The sequence below is a fragment of the Limulus polyphemus genome, unplaced genomic scaffold, assembly GCF_000517525.1.
Source record: "Limulus polyphemus unplaced genomic scaffold, Limulus_polyphemus-2.1.2 Scaffold606, whole genome shotgun sequence".
Taxonomy (NCBI): domain Eukaryota; kingdom Metazoa; phylum Arthropoda; class Merostomata; order Xiphosura; family Limulidae; genus Limulus; species Limulus polyphemus.
The window spans coordinates 454,354-467,412 of record NW_013666216.1 but is presented as its reverse complement, the minus strand read 5'-3'; the positions used below and the strand labels follow the sequence as shown (position 1 = coordinate 467,412).

The 13,059-nt window shown below is 32.3% G+C and overlaps 1 protein-coding gene across 1 annotated transcript in view; it reads left to right on the top strand.

Annotated features, from left to right (window-relative positions):
* The window catches only part of LOC106459429 (papilin-like), a gene marked incomplete at its 5' end in the record, with an annotated part of 78,857 nt that overhangs the window by 43,741 nt on the left and 22,057 nt on the right, over window positions 1-13,059 (top strand). Inside the window, 10 exons of the mRNA XM_022385930.1 lie at window positions 369-542; window positions 1,397-1,514; window positions 1,650-1,711; window positions 2,889-3,030; window positions 4,418-4,598; window positions 5,536-6,954; window positions 7,713-9,112; window positions 10,616-10,792; window positions 11,131-11,307; window positions 12,462-12,638. Of these exons, the coding sequence (XP_022241638.1) occupies window positions 369-542; window positions 1,397-1,514; window positions 1,650-1,711; window positions 2,889-3,030; window positions 4,418-4,598; window positions 5,536-6,954; window positions 7,713-9,112; window positions 10,616-10,792; window positions 11,131-11,307; window positions 12,462-12,638 (4,027 nt within the window). The remainder of the gene's footprint in view (window positions 1-368; window positions 543-1,396; window positions 1,515-1,649; window positions 1,712-2,888; window positions 3,031-4,417; window positions 4,599-5,535; window positions 6,955-7,712; window positions 9,113-10,615; window positions 10,793-11,130; window positions 11,308-12,461; window positions 12,639-13,059) is intronic.

Below are 13,059 nucleotides of genomic sequence, written 5' to 3'. Positions count from 1 at the left end.
ATGGTTAAAAGCAATTTCTTAGTATGTAACAACTTCTCTTAATTTCATCACACATTTATATAAGATCCTTCATTGTATTTTAGCATAACAGATCCTCCTTAATAACACAGGAAAAATATTAACAGTTACTGTCTTCAATAAGAGAGGGAAAAAAAGAGTAGCTGACTTATTTGCAAATACAAAATGAAATATTTGTTGATCCTTGTAATGAAATATTACACCACAGTCACCAAACAACACAATTTGTAAATAATAGATTTGTTTATACAAATGGAACATACAGTTGTTTCTGTAGGAAGATTGTGTAACATTGTTAAAACACTGTTCTATTTCTTCATTTCCAAGAATTTCTTGTTTTTCTGGAATAGTGTGACAAACTGTGTGGATTAACAGTGGAGTCTCGAGTCACTCACTGTGCTAACCGGAAAGGTAAAGTTTTCTCTCCTGATATGTGTGACAAGAATCAGCTTCCTGAACTTAAGCGTCCATGTAGTAATTCTCATCTCTGTGAAAGTTCATGGTTTGCATCAGAGTGGAGTGAGGTAAATAGATTACCTTGTTTATGATAAAAAACATAAGAAACAAGTGGATTATAGAAGAACAGACTACTACCCATATAAATTGCTTCTAAACCTCTGAAAGTGTAAACAAATTCATACAGTAAAAGGTGGTTATTTTTGTTAGAGGGGAAAAAAAGTGTTGTTTGTAATAGATAAGTTTTCTTCCATGTTTTACTTTTGTTAACATTATATAAAGAAATTCTTGGGTTTTACATAGTTTAAAATATGTTTAAGTCTGTTGAAAGTTTCTGGTAAAATGTTGCAAAATATCTTAAACACATATGATGATCACTTATTTATTCAATGATTGATTCAAAGTTATACATATGGTACTCTATGATTTGAAAAACTGGAAAATATTTACCACTGTTTCTCATGCTTCATTAAATATAAATTCCATTTGGAATGCTAGTATTTTCTGTTTTCATGATCAACAAAACTTTTAGGTCTAGGTGTCTGTGATTATGCTTAAATATTTTAGTTGCATATATATTCTTAATAACCACTCAGTGAATTATGTCACTAATTATATATTTTATATCATATACTACTTTTTATACTAAATATCTACTATTGACATGTAGTATTACATAACACTCCAACTCACATTAGTTCTCCTTGCATTTAACTGCCAGGCAAAATCTGTTTGTCAAAGATAATAGTAAACAAAGATTTGTTTATACCTCTTCTTTTCACACATACACACAGAAGTTCAACCTTGAATTAAAATTTCATTTTTCTAATTAGTTATAGGATTTAAAAACTTAAATTTTTTGAGTAGAAATTTCAAATATGACTAATGTCTCACATTTAATTTTTGTTTTTTTTTTGGTCAGTGCTCAACGAAATGTGGGGAAGGAGTTCAAACTCGAAATGTTTTCTGTGGCTACTGGAAGGACAATGAAGTGGTTAAAGCTCAAGAAAGTCAATGTAACAGCCATAAAAAGTATGCAGGAACTCGTAACTGTACAGGACCCCCTTGTAAAACTTCATGGTTCACAGGGCCTTGGAATAGAGTGAGTTATTTAAAAAAAAAGGGTTTTGGCTGGATGAAACCTTAACAAACAAGATCATATGCACAATATGCAGCAACTCGTAACTGTACAGGACCCCCTTGTAAAACTTCATGGTTCACAGGGCCTTGGAATAGAGTGAGTTATTTAAAAAAAAAGTTTTGGCTGGATGAAACCTTAACAAACAAGATCATATTGTGTACATACAAAAAAAAAGGTGATTGAAACCATTTGGCTCATGAGATAACTCCTTGTCCCTAAACAACAAGTCCTATAACACTAACTATCTAAATGTAATCTTTAGTTTGCATCAATCTTCCTACCTAATAGAGATTTGAAGAATCCACAGACTTACTGAGTCTAGATCATGATTTCCAAAGTTATGCACATTACCTTCAGTCCAGAAATCAAAAAGAGTTTTAAAGGTAACTTATCCAACCCAAAACTTTAAACAGTTTTAAACATGTCAGTCAAAATATTTCAAGTTCATGTATGTTCCAACAAACTCTTCCTAGTAGCTAAACACTTCCCAGAATAACTGATATCTTTTTAATGTTAAGGAGATAAAATACAGTACTCCAAAAGCCTCCTTAGGTCTGGTTAGTACAATCAGACACTTTGCTGAAAGCTTACTGTTCTTTTTTTTTTATTCTACAATCATATCAAAATTTGCTCCATCTAAACAACACTAGCTTTCCTTTCTTACAATAAATAACTTCTTTATTAAGCTTATACATTTTAATTAAATGACTACACTTTTTAGTAAGGAGATTACACATTTTTGATTACTTTCTAATTTTCTCTAGTTCTTTGGATCAAAAGATCTTCCTCAGTGTCCATCCAGTCTCCTTAGCAACTTGGTATCTTCAGCAAATGTTGATGATCTTCTGAATTCCTGTAATTGAACTCACTCAATTAGAAAAGATTCTCCATTATTACCACTCTCCTTTATTTTCCACAGTATACTCTTTTTTCTATTTAATCATGTCATAATAATCAAGCAATTAATTAGGTATGACCTGTGATAGCAGTTTGAAACAGTCTCATAAACTATTATATGTGACTAAAACTCATTAAATTGTCCAAAAATAACACACCTTTCGTTTTAAGTGGGTTGAAGTGGTAGAGAAGTTTGTTTTATAAGAGAATTAACTTACTGGACATTTAATAAACTTGTATTTATTAAGTTTAGCTGGTTTTTATTACCAACTATATTTAAGTTTTTTCAATAGAGTCAAACTAACATCACTCTTTCTTTTATTTTGTAATAGACACTATAAAGTGACTGTTTTTTGTGTTTTTTTTTGCATAACAGTGCTCAGTACCTTGCGGTGGTGGATACCGAAAAAGGAAGATACTCTGTATTAGTGAAGAAAATTTTAGTTCTTCTAAAGATTGTGATTCAAGCTTGCGTCCTTATGATGAGGAACCATGCAACATGTATCCTTGTGATGAAGGTATGCCCACCACAGGTATCAAAACCTGATTTTTAACATTATAAGCCTTCAGACTTAGTGATGAGCCAGCAGGGAGCAGGTATATTTATGACATGTTAACTAAACTGAAATAATAAAAATAAGTATTGAAATTATTTTCCTAAAATGTGGTCTATGAGGGTACTACAGGGAGTCTGTGAATTATGTTTGAAACATCAATAAAATATTTTTAAAAATGTGATTTATATAATAAAAGATATTTAAAAAAAATGTAATTTATATGAATTAAAACATTTAATTTTAGAATACAGTTTTTCATGTACATGGAATCTTTTTTCTAAAGAAGAAACATAGATAGGTTTGGGGGGGGTCCATAAAAAAGGGGTCCTTGGGTTATTAAAGTTTGAGAATTGCCGTTTTAGTGCAATCCTTACCTTTTTTTTAATCTTCTTTTCTAGTATGTGAGAGTGACAAAGTTATAACAACAGCCTAGATCCTCTGAACTCCTCTACCGTTTGTTTCTGCACATTGTCATCCCTATCTTACGATTACAAAGATGCACAATTGTAACTTTAGACAATGTAATAAGCAAGCAAAAGTACACATATGCACACAGACAAAACATTTATAATGCATGTATGTAAAATGAAAAAGATAAATTCAGTTAATAATATGAAAGAGAAATTTCAAGATTAACAGAAAAACAAAATTGAATCATCATGTTGAATTAAAATATTTAGATAGATATCAAAACATTAAATAAACCCTGATATAGTTCTGCTATATAATTTTTGCCAAAACTCATTCCTAATAGTTAACTCAAACTGTATTAGATGTATTGAAAATTTTCTTAAACTGCTTGTGCTGAAACGTGTAAATATCAACTAGTAACCTGTCAATAAAAGTATTAAGTCTCTTTACAACTAGGCCCGGCATAGCCAGGTGGTTAGGGTGCTAGACTCGCAATCTGTGGGTCACGGGTTTAATTCCCTGTCACACCAAACATGCTCGCCCTTTAAGTCGTGGTGTGATATAATATGATGGTCAATCCCACTATTCGTTGGTAAAAGAGTGGCCCAAGAGTTGGCGGTGGGTGGTGGTGACTAGCTTCCTTCCCTCTAGTCTTTCACTGCTAAATTAGGGATGGCTAGCACAGATAGCCCTCGTGTAACTTTGGGCGAATTCCATAACAAACAAACTTTACAACCACAATGTTTTGTAAAGTTCAATACTAAATTAAATTAAATATATCAAGTGCAAACTGACCTTTTATGTTTTAAAAGCCTTTTATGACCTTTAACAATAATTCATATGTTCTATTCAATAATTAATATAATACTTTTTGTTTCACTTTTAACTTCATAGTATGTTTTGAAATTAGTTTTATTTCATATCACTGCTTCCACAGATGAGATTATAATAGCTGGAGGTTGCAAGAAAACCAAACATGGCTGTTGCCCTGATGGAGTGACCCCAGCTGGGCCAAACATTTCAGGTTGCCCCAAACTCTCTTTTCCAAAAGGTGGTTGTGAGGTCACTGACTTTGGCTGTTGCAAGGATGGTATAACCCTTGCTTTTGGCCCATTTAAGTAGGTGTAAATATGGTAGTGTATTATATCAGTTTTGTTAATATTTTCATCAATTACTGAAAACGGATTTTCAAATGTTATCTAATTACTTATTGTCTGCAATATACCTGTTACAGTCTTCTCCTTAAAATTCATTATAATAACAAAATAAGTTTATGCAAGACACTATCAGTTTGTTTCTTGACACAACTATACATATATATACATATAATCTAAATCAGGCATTTAATGTCACACAATGCAAATTAATTATATTTGTATTAGTATTATTTTTATTAGTTATTTAACACACTTGACATCTCTTCAGTGTGATTTTATCACTTCTCTCTGTATTACATTGTTTTTTTTCATTATAAGGTATTGTAGTAAAAGACTTTTGCTTCTTACTTTTCAATGCCCTAAATATATATATCAATAAATAGCTGACATATGTTATGCCTGAAACAGAACTCATCTATAGTTATCACAATAATATAACATAACTGCTCAAACAATAAATCTAAAATACAAAACAGATACAATTACCCACTAAAATAAAATACAATTACTCAGTACTTCTATTTCACTAAGAGTGTGTAACATACATTTAGTTAAACCTCAATAATTAACATCAAATATCAATAACAGCCAGAGTATTCAATTGATAAATCATTGTATTTTAATTGTTATAGAATTTTATGACATTACATATTCATAGTTAGACCAGCATATCAAATTACCTACATTATTTATTGGCTTAAATTTTAGTTCTGACCTATATAGGCATCTTAATGTTATTGATAAGTTATTTAAGTATTGGAAAAAAATCCTGTTGTTATTTTACTTGACAAAAGTATTGATATGTCTGTTAAAACTATTAACAAGTTTTATAACAGAATATTATATGCTCTTGTTTTTGGTGTATGTTTTGCTTTATTTTGTATAAACCTACCTTTAGGGAAGGTTGTGAAATCGTGACTACTTGTAATGGAACAAAATTTGGCTGTTGCCCTGATGGACTAACTCCTGCCCACAGTGAAGCAGGAAATGGTTGCCCAAGTAATGAAGAATGTAAAGATTCAACCTATGGCTGTTGCCTTGATGGTGAGACAGCTGCAAAAGGTCAAAATGGTGAAGGTTGCCCAAGAGTTGAAAAATGTGAAGACTCAGCTTTTGGTTGTTGTCCTGATGGGGAGACACCTGCACAAGATAAATATTACTATGGATGTTCCAACAATACAACGTGTCAAGATTCACCTTATGGTTGCTGCTTAGATGGAATAACATTTGCAAAAGATGTAAATCTTACTGGTTGTATAGAATCTCATCTTATTACATGTCAAATATCAGAGTATGGATGCTGTCCAGATAACATTACAAGTGCTTTAGGTCCTGAATTATTTGGATGTGATGAGTTTACATCAGGTGAAATGTGTGATATTTCTCTTTATGGTTGTTGTCCTGATGGTTTAACACCAGCTTCAGGACCTAGGAATGAAGGTTGTTCAGAAGCTGATATACCAAGTATTGCATCAGAAGATGTAGAAGGATCTGGTGGATGTGAAGGAGCTGAATATGGATGTTGTCCTGATGGGATATCAATTGCACAAGGACCAGGATTTGGTGGATGTGATGATATCCAAGGTAGTGGAAAACTAGAAGCATGTATAGATAGCTTATATGGCTGCTGTTCTGATAATGTGACCTCTGCTAAAGGGCCACATGGAGAATCTTGTGTAGAACTGATTGGTACAAACATTTCCATCAATTGCAAGGGATCACCATTTGGATGCTGTTCTGACAACATAACAATAGCTAAAGGACCAAATGAAGAAGGGTGTAAGGAATTAAATATTACAGGAGTCCCTATCAATTGTACAGAAACTGCATTTGGTTGTTGTCCTGATAATGTCACATCAGCTTTGGGCCCTGATATGGAGGGCTGTACAGTTTCTGAGCCTACTAAAATAGATTTTGCTTGTTTAGTCTCCCATTTTGGATGTTGTTCTGATGGTTTTACTTATGCTGAAGGTCCAAACAACAAAGGTTGTTGTCGAGTAACTAAATATGGCTGTTGTCAGGATAACATCACAGCTTCTCAAGGGCCAGCATTTGAAGGCTGTGAAGAAGTAAATGTCACTGAACAAGAAAGCAAAGAGGTTGTACCAGACTGCAGTACGTTTTTATTTGGTTGTTGTCCTGATGACATCACTCCATCACAAGGACCAAATGGTGAAGGCTGTTGCTTCACTTCTCGGTTTGGTTGCTGTCCAGATAACATTACTACTGCAACAGGGCCAGAATACTTTGGATGTGGTTGCCAGGCTTTCCCTTATGGATGTTGCCCAGATGATGTTACTCCAGCATCAGGTCCAAGGTAAGAAATATTCCCTTGTAATATCCTTTACTTTATTAGTACACAGAACAATTTTTGGAATAAATTTTTATCTAAGCTTATAAAAATTAAAAGCTAGAGGTGGTAAATGAACTCTCAGTATTAAAATAAACATTCTTGGAAATATACAATAACCAAAAACTTCCTCATCTTGTTTTAATTCCATTAAATCAGCATTTCACAATTTGTTCTATTGTCCTCAATAAAACCATTTTGTAAGGTGAAGGTTCTGTTTTTACCAGATTTATTTTAAAAACAAGCAGGATTGATGATAACTGCATTAGGAAAATTTCTTTGCAAGACTGCGTGTTCAAAGAACAGTTCAATCAAATTAAGCACAATAATCAAATATCACATTTCATTCAAAATGATAATGGTCTAGCACTAAGCAACAAAGCATGTCACTAGTAAAAGCAATATATTTAAATATTTTCAGATTCCTGTATCATTATGGTCTATAGATACTTAGTTTGCCCCTGAAGAAGAAAGGTCCACCTTTCAAAAGCACTCGGGTTATAGGGTTTTTATTCATTTCCATCAAGACTTCTAGAACCTACATGTTTTTCTAACATCATTAACAGTTATAATAATGCTATTGTTAGTTGTATAATATTTCTGTAGGCTAATGAAATCCCTTGTATGTGCATATATATGTTTGTATGAAAGTAATGACATTAATTATTTCCTTAAAAATAGTGTAATAAGACGGATTAAATTATCAATATTTATTTATTTTTAAGGTACAGTGGATGTACTTGTAAAGAATACCCCTTTGGATGCTGCCAGGATGACTACTTTCCAGCTAATGGCCCAAATTTAGAAGGTTGTTTGTGTGATAGATTACTCTATGGTTGTTGTGATGATGGTATTACCCCAGCCACAGGACATCATAAGAAGGGTTGTGGTTGTTCAACCACTAAGTTTGGTTGCTGTCCTAATAGCAGTAGTGTTGCCAGTGGTCCTCAATATCAGGGTTGTTCATGTGACCTTTTTGGACAAGGATGTTGTCCAGATGGAAATACTCCTGCTAAAGGACCAGATTATGAAGAATGCCCTTGTGAGACCCTTCCCTATGGATGTTGTCCAGACAATCTTACACCAGCAAGAGGATTAAATTATGAAGGGTGTGGGTGTAAATTTGATAAACATGGATGTTGTCCTGATGGAATAACTACTGCCAAAGGACCAAACTACCATGGATGCCTCTGTGAGACATTTCCATATCGATGTTGCCCAGATGGACAAACTTCTGCAAAGGGACCAAATTATCAAGGATGTCCTTGTGAAACACTATCTTATGGATGTTGCCCAGATAAGTACACTCCAGCAGAAGGACCAGATTATCAAGGATGTCCTTGTGAAACACTATCTCATGGATGTTGTCCAGATAAGTACACTCCTGCAGAAGGACCAGATTATCAAGGATGTCCTTGTGAAACACTATCTCATGGATGCTGTCCAGATAATCACACCATGGCAGAAGGGCCAGATTATCAAGGATGTCCTTGTGAAACACTATCTCATGGATGCTGTCCAGATAATCACACCATGGCAGAAGGGCCAGATTATCAAGGATGTCCTTGTGAAACACTATCTCATGGATGTTGTCCAGATAATCACACCACTGCAGAAGGGCCAGATTATCAAGGGTGTTCCTGTGAGACATTTTCATATGGTTGTTGTCCAGATAGAACCATTCCAGCAAAAGGGCCAAATTATCAGGGATGTCCTTGTGAAACACTATCTCATGGATGCTGTCCAGATAATCAAACCCCTGCAGAAGGGCCAGATTATCAAGGGTGTTCCTGTGAGACATTTTCATATGGTTGTTGTCCAGATAAAACCATTCCAGCAAAAGGGCCAAATTATCAGGGATGTCCTTGTGAAACTTTTCTGTATGGTTGCTGTCCAGATAAACAAACTCCTGCAAAAGCAACAAATTATCAAGGCTGCCCTTGTTCTACAATGCCTTATGGGTGTTGTCCAGATGGTGTGACTGTAGCAAAGGGGCCACATTATGAGGGTTGTTCTTGTGTAGACACTCCTTATGGCTGTTGTCCAGATGGTAAACACATCGCCAATGGTTCCAATTTTGAAGGATGCCCTGATGTTCCTGTCATTGACCTAAAAATTTCAGGAGGTAAGCTGATAAATTATAAAAATGTAAACTAAAATCTAATTTAAAATATTTTTAAGTTCTCAATAAAATATCTTAAACATTCTTATCATAAGTTACATGTATTATAAGGTTACCTTTTTGTGTTTTATCAAGTAACCATATATTTTCTTACTTTCTTGACAAAAATAGTATTTCAATCATCAGCTACTTTAAGAGAATGGACTAAACAAACTGACTTGAAATTACTAGTTAATGTCACTTCTTTTTTTTAAATGAAATTTTCACATTGAAATTTATAATAAAAGCATTGAAGCATGTATTTTAAACCTGGTCCAGTGACTTCAAAAGATGCATTAGTAAGAGGATTGTAGCACTAGAATCTTCACCTCCACATTGATGTGTAGTTGATGATACTCAGAAAGAGAATGAACCTAACTTTGTTAGATATTATTGGGATTATGGCTGAAAACATTGCTAACACAGCAAGAGTACTCAATTGATGAATCAACACATTCTAATCATTATAAGTTTTATGACTTTTCATACATCTAAGTAGAATGACATATTGAACTAGCTATATTACTTGTGTAATGTAGTTTTGATCTATATATATATATATTCACAAAACAAGACATGTAAAACATGCACACAAAAAGTAACATATAAATGTTAATGGAACACATCCATATGTAATATATTACACCATATTCAGTATCAGCTAGGTTCATTAATTTTTTGTTGTAGCTTAACTTGGATCATTGAAGATGATTCCCAGAGCTTATTGAAATATAATGATACTGACTTGATATTTTATCAAAAATATGCAAATAATAATATGCTTTAACAATTAACTCAGATATTGTAAGTTTCACAATTCAACAAACTTACCAAAGTTCACTTCTTTTAGGAATTCAAATAGGTTATTTATCTAAAAAGAATTACAATTTCAAAATAATTGGGCCTAGTTTTATTTAGCTCTGTAACTTGCTTACTTTAACATAAGAAGACTTTGAACTTATAAAGGAGTATGTTTTCCTGTAAACTTAAACAGAATATGGTTACTAGAACTTTAATGAGTTAGTTAATTTCCTGAACTAATTTCTCTTGATTCACAAAAACTGTTGTAATTTTGCTTGGGTTATTTTTCCTAGACTTAATTGAAACATTGTATAATTCATTCTAGAGATATTGTTTTTCTACCTTTCTCTATAAAAATGTCTAATCCAATATTGTGACGTGATGTATATCAGCCAAACTTGAAATATACAACTACAGTGAACACTTTACAAAATATTAGTATCATGCAACTGCATACAAAATTGTTACAAGAAGAAAATAAAAGCTGTAAAAATAATATATTATTTTCTACACAACTTTTGCTTATCCTCAACTAATACTAGAACACACAAATACAACTATATTTATGTATGAGGTTAATTGCCTTTATTATTATTATCTAGTTTAAATTGGAGGTTTTCTGTGCTGATGATACTGATAGTGCATTGTATTTTAAACACATTCCAGAGGTTTGCAAATTACCACAAGAAGTTGGAGCTTGTCGTGACTATGTTGTTAAATGGTTTTTTGACATAGAATATGGTGGTTGCACTAGGTTTTGGTATGGGGGATGTGGTGGCAATAGAAATCAGTTTAACTCAGAAGAAGAATGTAAAAACGTATGTGTTGAGCCAAAAGGTGGAGGTAAGATCAATACCAGTATTAATACTCTACATAATATAGAGTAATCCTTATGTAAAAACCATTTATAAAATTTGCAATCAGTAAACCTTTATCTAGTGAAATGGTTTTTGCTAATACTTATTTCAGAATTGATAGTTCTATAAAATATAAGATTTTTGAGGCAGGAAAAAATGTAAAAAACAGCATTTTGATAATGTGATATATAAGTTTGAAACTGTTTGAACAACCATTTGAGTTTTTATACAGATGGTCAATTTTGGATTCAATTGTATTTAAGTACCTAAATAATTGTTGTTGGATTTTATTATAAAATATACAATTCCTTACCTTCTTTTCAGATGCTTGTGTGCTACCTAAAGTACAAGGATCTTGCAATGCTCCATATAAAGCATGGTATTTCAACACAGATAAAAAACTGTGTGAATCATTTAACTATAGTGGTTGTCTTGGTAACAACAACAGATTCATTAGTAAAGAAATATGTGAAGAAACATGTATCACTCAAGATTTACTTGGTATGTTTTTTTTTCTAAGTATTTTGTTTCAGCTGTACTCTAGATATAAAACTTAGAAATGTCTTATCAACATCTATTGTATATGCTAAAAAAATGTCTTGTCTTGAATGAGATATTGTATCATTTTTGTTTTAATTTTATGTATATTTTTGTTTTTATTTCATTATATTTTATGCTCTTTTCCTAACAAGTTTTGAGACTCCAGACCTCAGGTAAAGTTTTGAGTGAACAAATTTAGAATAGCTATACTATGCTAAATTTTCATTCAGAATCTTAATTATTTACCACATACTTTGGTTTCAAAGATGTAATTTCAAACCACTATTCATTAGGTGAAATGTGCTTCAGAAAATTTCGTTTTATAAGTTTTTTACTGTGAATGTTTATTGTATAGTAGACTTGAGACTGATTTTCAAGCCTTTAAAATATTTTGTTTTGATAATGAAAGCTATGACAGTGTTAAAATGGGTATTTTCAACCTTTATGGCGGCTTATGTGCATATGGGCTAAAAAGCCAAGTAGTCAGTAAACCCTAAAATTCATAGCTTCCATAATTTTAAACTCCTGACCAAAGAAAATGCAATCATTAGCACCCATCACCACAAAGGCTTTGTTCAGCTATTCTAACTGAATAACATTACAAACCTTGGGTCTTCTAATCTATAATCCAGTATATTAATCACAAGATCAGGCCAAGCAGTACTGTGACAGTATATTAACTTTATACATGTGTTAGTACCCACACATTTTATGGTGCACATAATGTTTTTTTTTTTTTATGAAGACCTCAAGGACTTTATACACAACTCAACTTATGAAATGAAACATTTATAGTTACGTTGTAGAGTACATTAATAAACTAAACAATTTAGATAATATTAAGTATAATATTATATACTATTCTTTAACTTCAGTAAGAAGTTCTTAGTAATAATTATACTATTTTGAATACTGTAATTTATGGAGTTTATTCCCTTCTGAAAATGAAACTATAGTTATTTATTATTTAAATTTCTGATATATTCACAAATGTGAAAGTCAGTGTACCTGTACTATCTTGATTTTTTGTACTTTAACGTGTTTTCTTTTTTCTTTTTTTTTACTTTATACACATTTCTGTACAAACATATTTAATTCTTTGAATTCTACTTTAGATGTTTGTGATCAGCCCCTGGTAGTTGGTCCATGTATGGGATCTTTCTCTCGCTGGTATTATAACAGGTTTGATGGTCGCTGCAAGCAATTTAAATATGGAGGATGTAAGGGAAATGAAAATAACTTTGCAACTGAGAGTCAGTGTGAACATCGATGTGCTTCACTTAGTGCCAAAGGTAATAATTTGTGGAGACAAATCGAATTTTAGATTCTTTTATTGTAGAAAAGTAGTGACACCATAAATGTCATGGTTTCTTTTCTGGGGTTTAGTTATCAACAAAATTAAAATTTGTACGTTATTGCTAGAAACAAGGAGCAGAGAAAATTAAGTTTTTTGTTTAGAGAAATGCAATATTGCTATTTCACTAATTCTAATAAAGTGGGTCAAATAATTTTTTGTTAAATGAATCAGGTATAATATTGTTACGTCTCCGTTTGTTAATTGATTTTTCCGTAACTTCGTTCCGACGAAACTTTAACGACACAAGTCCTTACTTAATAAAACTGGTTTATTCTTTCCAATTATAACTTTACGATACACTTATTTTCAACAATCGCTCTTTTACAAACGTTTTAACAACGAACGTTAACTTCAAC